Source organism: Fringilla coelebs (assembly GCF_963513975.1).
Source record: "Fringilla coelebs genome assembly, chromosome: Z".
NCBI lineage: Eukaryota > Metazoa > Chordata > Aves > Passeriformes > Fringillidae > Fringilla > Fringilla coelebs.
This window is the reverse complement of record NC_140031.1, coordinates 57042212-57050166: the sequence shown is the minus strand read 5'-3', so window position 1 is coordinate 57050166 and position 7955 is coordinate 57042212. Positions and strand designations below refer to the sequence as shown.

The window sequence follows — 7955 nt, the reverse complement described above, 5'->3', positions numbered from 1 at the left end:
CCATGCTAAATGTTTCCATGTTAAATGTGGATAGATCACTGAATTTTTGTAGCGGATTGCATGCTGTTAGATGGATTTGCATAGATTGCTTCTAGAGGTCTTGTATCTTTCAGCTCATTTCATCACTATCAAACATTCCACAACAATGGGAGAGCTCTCAACGTAAGATCTCTGCGGCAAAAGTAGACACATGGCATCAGTGAAAGGATGTTTCTATGCAAGCCTTGCGCGCAGGACATCTCTCAGTGTACCCGGTGAACTCCCACCGTGAGGGAGTCCCGGAGGCCGGGCCTTGTCCCTCCTCAGCCCGACTGGGGTCGGTCCTGCACGCCCATTTACAAATTTCCCTTCCAACATGAGCGTAGCTTGAAGTCGGCAGACCTAGAAAAGTCGAGGAGCAGGATTGCTTTTCTGACACGCAACCCGCCGCTCGACAGCGTGCGGCGACACCTCCGCAGTCCAGGGTCACCGTCGGGGCTGCTCGGTGGCGCGGTGCCTCCCTCGGCTCGGCTCGGCTCGGCTCGGTCCCACCAGGGGCTCCACCAGATCCGCCACCTCCCCCAGCCAGCCCGGGGCTCCGCGAATCCCGATGCCTCCCCCGGCCGCCTCTCCGCCTCGGCCCTCCCCGCTGCGCCGGGTGGCCGCCGGGGGCGGTGCCTGTGCCTGTGCCGCCGGGCGGGCCGGGCCGGGCGGGCGGGGCGGCAGGTGGCGCGGATGTCGCTTTGGAAAGGGGCGGGCGGTGGCGCAGGCGGATGCTGCGCTCGCTCCTCCTCCTCCGTCGTCGCCGCAGCCGCCGCCTCCAGCGCCTCCTCGTATCGCGGCGGTGGCGGGCAGGCTCCGGCCGCGGCCCCGCAGCTTCTCGCCGAGGCGGCGCGGCCTCCCTTCCCTCTTTCCTTGCCTCGGTCGCTGCCGGGCCCCGGCGCGATGTCGGGCGGCGCGGCGAGCGCCCCGAAGCCCCTCCCGTCCTCCGGGCCCAAGTCGCTGCGGGAGATGCCGCATCCCCTGGCCACGTCCAGCAGCGAGGAGATGGGGCCGGCGCTCTCCCCCAGCCCTGACCTGCTCCTGCCCCGCAGCATCGCCGACAAGGTATGGCCCGGGGGAAGGGGTTGCGGTCTTTGAAGGGGCCTCTGGTGTTGAAGTAGAGCGGGGAGAAGGACTGTGTGTGTATTCCCTGACACATCCCTTTTCCCGGCTTCGTCTCGCCGTGGGGAGATAAAGCCCTGGGCGCTGCTGACATACATTCCAAGAGCACAGAGCAGCTCCGGGGAGAGAAGACATCGTGTCCCTTGCTGCGGGGAACCATCTGGGACACGGGTAGTCGCGCTGCCACAGGAGGATTACGAGAGGCAGGATTTTATTTACTATATGTCCTGTGGCTCATACTGTCTCTAGATGGATGTAAATTTTTCAGGCATTGCTGCAGCCCCTTTGCTATCTCCTTCCTGTAGTCCTCACGGGAAAGCTTGGAGCTGGCATGGTTTCCTTATCATCAGCTTGTTTGTGATTGTCCTTTCCAGGCTGAACTCCTGCACACTTCTTCCCAGCACTAAAACAGAAACGGTGTTCTGCAGGAGTATCTGTGTTTGTTTTCCCTTCCCTAGCTCTGGCATATGTTCACAGGACACTAGCGAACTCTGTGAAGTGCCTTCCTCGTGGTAATAATTTGATAATGGCGGTACAGCACTGCCGATACATTAGCTATGCTTGCAAGGACTTGGCATCCCTGTAGACAAGTCTTCCTGAAATTTTTGAGGTAGGATTTCCTGGGAACAAGAACTGCAAGGGATGATGTGGGTTTAAAAGCAGTTCTGGCACCGGTGGTTCATGCATACAAGGTGTTACTGAGTTGCTGGTGGCAAGAAGCACTTCATCTATGGCTGTTGTCCTGGGGAATATGGAGCTGCTTCTGGGTGGTATGGATCCCTTAGTCTCCAAAAGCCTTGAGGCTGTCAGCAGTATCTGGCCCAATACACTCCCATGCTACAGGAGAGTGAGTCAAGGTAGCCTTGCTTCTTCCATATTTCACCGTCTGCTGTGTGCAGCTGTGATGTAGGAATTCAGCACTCCTTCCTGCCCATGTAGGGAGGCCTCTTCTTGAATATTTGCCCAGTGTTGCTCTAGTGAGAAGCAAGGTTTACCTTCTCTTGAAGAATTTAGGACTTCATCTAACAAATCAATCAGTTGATGACCACAGAGGAAAGGGTATGTGATTAAGGCAGGGGTAGAAATTGTGGTGGTTTTTGTCTGCGATAGATGGTTTAGTCATCTAACTAGGTTTTTGTCTGGCAAACCTGTAGCGATAGAAATTGGCAGCTGCCTTCACAAATCTTGCCAGCTGAGAAGCTGCAGCTGTTGGCACGGTCCGTCCACACTGCTGTATAGCTGGTGGGAAGCGATGTTATGAGGAGTATCTTACACCCTATAATGTCGTTCCTCAGTTGTATTAAAGAACTTCTTTGCTTTTGGAGTGCAAGCAAGCTTCTCTCTGCTTTACTGCTTTGAGGTTTTAAGAAGTGTATCAGTATTCCTGACAACCTGGGAGCAGAAATAACTCTTAGCTTTAGGCTTTGATCAGCAGACTTCTCATAAGTGGGAAAGTTTCTTGCCCAGTTTTTCCATCAGCAATAGAAATGAAATCCACCTTCCTATACCCTGCATGTAGTACCATTGTGTTCTAGGCACTTGGCAGCATAGGAATACTCTAAAAGGCAGAGTAAAACTGGCTGTGGTAAGTGATGTTTAGACTTGAGTGTAGTTCTGTGCTTGACCTGGAAATGGCACTAGGCTATGATCCTTGCTGAATAAAAGCATATCCAGTAGGAAGAGAATTTGACTTTTTTCCCTCCTAGCTGAATTAGCAGGAAAAGCCATATGTCTTATCCTCTTGATGGAAGGAGACCAACAGCTTTGCTGTGTATGGGATATCCCTTCTTCAGCTTTATATTTTACACAGTGGCAAGAAAAAAAATGTAGTAACTTCTTTCCCATCTCAAAAAAAAAATCAATAAAAAGGTATTCCAGCTTTAATGCAATACCTGCACTGTGTATTAGTTAGTATACAGAGGGAGTAGGGTAAGTGGAGGTAAACAGGTAAAACCACTTTTTGTGTGGTTTGTATGTCTCAGTCTCAGAATCGTGGAATGGTTTGGGTTGGAAGGGAGCTCAGAAATTACCTAGTCCAACCTCTGTGCTGTGGAGAGGGACGCCCTCAGATTGCTCCAAGCTCCATCCAGCCTGGCCTCGGACACTTACGGTGTTAATCTTAAAAATTTTAATCTCTGATGATGGATTATTATCTCTTGAGAGACTGGCTCATTAATCAACTAATAGTGCTGAGTAACATCAATAGCTGAGTGACAAAGGGAGTTCAGCATTCAAGTCTGACTTAGGCTTAAAGCTCTGCATTAGTTATTTATTGACACTTGACTAGGAGCTGATCTAACCTTCTGCCTGTTTTTTTGGCAGAATCTGGTAGTGATAGGTACTGCAGAAATTTTGGTCCATGTCTCCTGCTTCAAAGTCTCTTTGAGTCAGATTCTTTTAAGGACAACCGTCCATATTCAGACATGTACTAGGATGTCACTTTAGAAAGAGGGCTAGTGAAAATAGCTCGCCCGTCACCATGAAGTGGATAATTTGCTATTTTTGGGTTCATTGTGTTTTCTCTGAGCAAATACTTCCTAAAATCTGCTGCAGGCTTCAAGTACCTGTGACTGAAATCCTCTTGAGTGGAGAAAGTTCAGAAGTAGAGGGAGGTTTTCCGCCCAGAAAGTGCTTCAATTTTTATTGCCACTGTTGTATAGCATAGAAGTGGCTGAACCCCTGCCATCACTGCTTTGTATTCTTTAAAGCATGTTTTTCTTACTGTTTTTTTTTTTTTTTTTGATCCATTGAGAAAGAAAAACACTTTTTCCTGAATCAGAGAAACCTGGGGGACAGGAATACCTGCTTCTGTGTCTCCTTTTGGATTTTGATTCAAATATGGGAATAAGGTAATATTTCAGATCCTGTGTAGCTTTAATGTCTCATAAACCTTAGCTTGCTGTTCAAGAACAGTGGCTAATGCTACTAGAGCAGTAGGTCATTGGAGAGGGAAGGAAAATCTTGTGTGCTGTTTACTGAGGCGATCTAAGCAGACCAGTCTCAAGTTTTCTGAATCTTAGAAGAAGGCTGCAGAACTTTTGTTATGTGAAGTAGTGTCTTTATCCTGACTTGTAATGGACAATAGTTTTAGAAACCTTGGGACTAAGGAAACAAGGACACCTTGACTTTTGACAGCATCTTATCTCTTAAATGAAAAGGACATTTTAGCCAAGTACTTGACTTTTACAACATGCTGCAGGAGACATGAAAGTTGTAGATTCTTGCTTCTAAAGCATTTATATATTGGCTGTGTGTTTCTGCAAAGATATTTCTGTTCTGCTGAAATCAGAATTGCTTAAAATACTGTCTTGATGCCTGAGCACCATGAATATCTGAGTTTATTCTCCCTTCACCCTTGCTATCTTTCAGATAAGGAGACAGCTGAAGCTGAACCTGAACCTGAGTGCTACCATGTTTCTTGTGTTTTTAATTTTTTTCTTTTTTTTTTTTTTTTTTTTTTTTTTGTTGCAGTTTTTTAACATAGGTGAGAGGAGAAACATGCAGAAGAAAACAATTCCTCAAGTTGCATGGTAGGGTTAGTTGTAGAATTAGTTGTAAAACTGAGGCCTTGCTGGTTTAGCTTTTGGAACACATACAAGCCAATTGAAATTTTGTTTATAGAGCAGATCCACTTCTGAGGAGGGCAAGACATGGGGAAGTGTCTGGATTTCTCTCTGCCTTTTCTTTTTTAAAAAAGAAGGAAGTTCTGCTTGCACATGACTACTTGACTCCAGTGCTCAAGTTTGTCACTTTCAATAGCAGATCTGCTCTGTGCACCAGGACAGATGCTTTGACAATGAGGAGAAAAGGTATCATTAATTGGTTGTTGAGTTTAGAGCAGAGGTGAGAAGTAGACGATATTTTGCTGCATGAAGACTTGGATCCAGCCCTTCTGAGGCTATGTAGATTTAGTAGGCTGCTGCTAAGATTTGGAAATGCCAGGCTGTAGAGAGTTAGAAAGGAAGTGTTCTGTATGGCTTAGTTCTGCTGTTGTCTAGCTGTGGTCCCTCTAGACTTGTATAATCTAAGAGTATGTTCCTAACGTGGTGATGTTGGCTCTTCTTGCTGTGGTCTGTCTTGAGACTGGCAGCTGTCTGAGAAGACTCCTGGTTCACATCACTGGTTTCTTGCCAAGATCTCCAAAATGTTTCATATCTTACCTGTCCTCAGGCTCCCTTGTCCTTTTTCAGACATTTCTGACTGCTGTTACTGTACTTGTGGCCTGCTACCTGTAACTTTCTCAGCTTTTATTCTTGGAAGCTCTGCCTACCTTGTGTTTGCTTCAGTTTACTCTATACAGCTTATGGGAGCTTCAAGGCTGTTTTACAGGCAGTATATAAAGCAGATGCCAGATCTGGTGTGGAATACCAGGCTTGCAGTGAATGCATACCTTGAATTTGCTAGTTCATGGAGATGGATTTTAAAACTCCTACTGCAAACTTCTGGTTACTAACTGAAAACTATTGTTTGCATGCTCCTCTGCTTCCAAGTCACCACCCTGGTGAATTCCTAGTCTTCATATTAGCACCTGATTAAATATACTTGGTGTTGCTGGAGTGCTGTTACATAGCACTTACTCTGAAGGGGAGCCTGGCACCTCTCCAATTCCAAAAAATATACCGGGACTTGGAAGCTCTACTTCCAGCCTCCTTGGTTGCTATTTTATGATTATTGCTCTTAACTTTATCCACCTACAGATGAAACCAGTTTGCAGTATAATCTGAAAACTTAAAATAGATCTGCATGGGCTTCTACAAACTTCTTCATTCTCTGACTAGATAAGACCTTAGACCGGCGCCATGTATTGTTCTTAAAGGAAGCTGGAGGTAAATTCTCAGTTGTGGGAGAGACTGAAGACTGCAGAAAGTCAAACTGAACTTGGTGATCTTGGGAAACAGTGTCAGTATGGATGGGGTTGACCTCTGCTCATATCTACAGGATGCAAAAATGACAGTCACAGGGAAGTTGAGGCTAGAAGGCACTTCTGCATATTGTCTCATCCAACCTTTTGACTCAGGTAGGCCAGGCTGCCCAGGATGCCGTGAAGTTGTTTTTGAACATCTCTCTGGGCATCCTGTTCCTGCATCCAGTCACCCACAAAGTAAAATGTCTTTCTCATGTTTAAGTGAAACTTCCAGTATTTAAATTTTCACTGAAAAGAGTCTGTTACTTCCTTCTGCACATGGTTCCATCAAATATTTATCCTTACTGATAAGATTCCCTGAGCATTATTATCTCCAGGCTGTTTGCCTTCTTTGCCTTGAGGCATGCTGTTGGCTCTTGGTCATCTTTTCCATCTCTGTCTATGGAGTTTTTTTTCATTCCCTGTGCTAAACTGCTTTTCAGTCAATCAGCCTCCAGCACACAACTGCTGCATGGGGTTGCTCCTCGCAGGTGCAGGACTTTGCATTTCCTCATATCGAATTTTCTGAGGTATCCCACAGTCCATTTTTCCAGCCTGTTGAGGTTTTCCTGAATGACAGCACAGACATCTGATCAAGGATTCTATATAGTTGTGTATTCTAAGTACACTTGCTTAGGATGTACCCTGTTCCATCATTTAAGTCCTTAATGAAGGTGCTCTTACTTACAGTTGCCTTCATGTTTAGAAATGGGAAAGGGTACTTTCATGGTATCTTACACCATAGGTGCTCTAGTACTGTTGTAAAACTGAGTGGTCTCTATGAAACAACTACAGTGAGTTTCTTGAATTGGCAATTCACTTCTTTTTTGAACAAGATGAAGGATAACTATCAAGTTGGAACAAACACTTGAATCAGCATAACTATTTTAGTACCATTACTTTTTCAATCTCTCCTGGTAAAGCTAAACATAGCTTCTACTGTACAACAGTATTATTACTTTGTGGTTCTTACTTCAGCTTAATGGAGGGAGGGGTGTATACTTCAGATTTGAATTCAGTGTTGCACAGCTTTCATAATCTTTTCAACAGAATTGCTTCATACATAATGAGATAGAGTATTGGAAACATATTCAGAGCACACATAGAGGAACTTGGTTCTTCAGATGTGTTTCAGAAGGATGAGTCTTGGAGTAACTTGTCAGCCATGGTGGAAAAAGTTATGCTTGATGGTGAGAAGGAATCCTCAGAGCTGCCTGTGCTGGAATGCCTTAAGCTTATCCAAGTTAGCTGAATGCTTTCTGAACTCATTCATGGATAGGAAGGTATAACCACTCTGATAACAAAGTTCTCTTATTACAGTTGTATGGGGACTTCCTCCTACTATCAGTGCCTCAGGGAGCATGTCCCTGTAATTAATGGTGGGAGAAGCAGAGAATAAAGAACGAAGGTTTGCTATTGACATGCCTAACTGGGGGACCTCACTTCCTAGGTTTATGTGCAAACTGTTGTCCTGGTGTCTTCTAGCATAGTGGTGTACTCTTGTGGTATCTTAAACAGATGGTCTGGCTGTCACTTGAACCAGTCTGCTCCACCACTGAGCTGGGAGACTGCTCTCTGTAAAGTAGGTCAGCAGACAAGGCAGGCAGCTCTTTTGGTGCTGTGGACTTAGTGCCGCTGCAAGAAAATCTACTTGCCACACCTGAAATGCATATTTAAGATTGTAACTTGCATGTGCTTTAGGTCTGCGGAAGACTTTTAATAAGTCAATTAAAAATGTAATTTTTTCTTCTGTATTTCTCAGAAATAACTTTGCTGAAGCTTGTTCTCTGCTAACCATGAACAAGATCTTTCATGTTGAGCTGTACTGACTCTTTCAGTTGTGACTGAGTTGACTGCCTGAGTCTGGATTCCAGTGCAGCTGAAATTTCCAAGGTCTTGTGGCTGGGGT

At 45.7% G+C, this 7955-nt stretch overlaps 1 protein-coding gene across 2 annotated transcripts in view; it reads left to right on the top strand.

The window, feature by feature from the left end:
• Nucleotides 1–796: 796 nt before the first annotated feature.
• Nucleotides 797–7955, top strand: part of SNX30 (sorting nexin family member 30) — a 51084-nt gene continuing 43925 nt past the window's right edge. For both annotated transcript variants that reach the window (XM_084225366.1, XM_084225367.1), the window contains exon 1: nt 797–1086. In XM_084225366.1, the coding sequence (XP_084081492.1) occupies nt 925–1086 (162 nt within the window). In that variant the 5' untranslated portion in view covers nt 797–924. The remainder of the gene's footprint in view (nt 1087–7955) is intronic.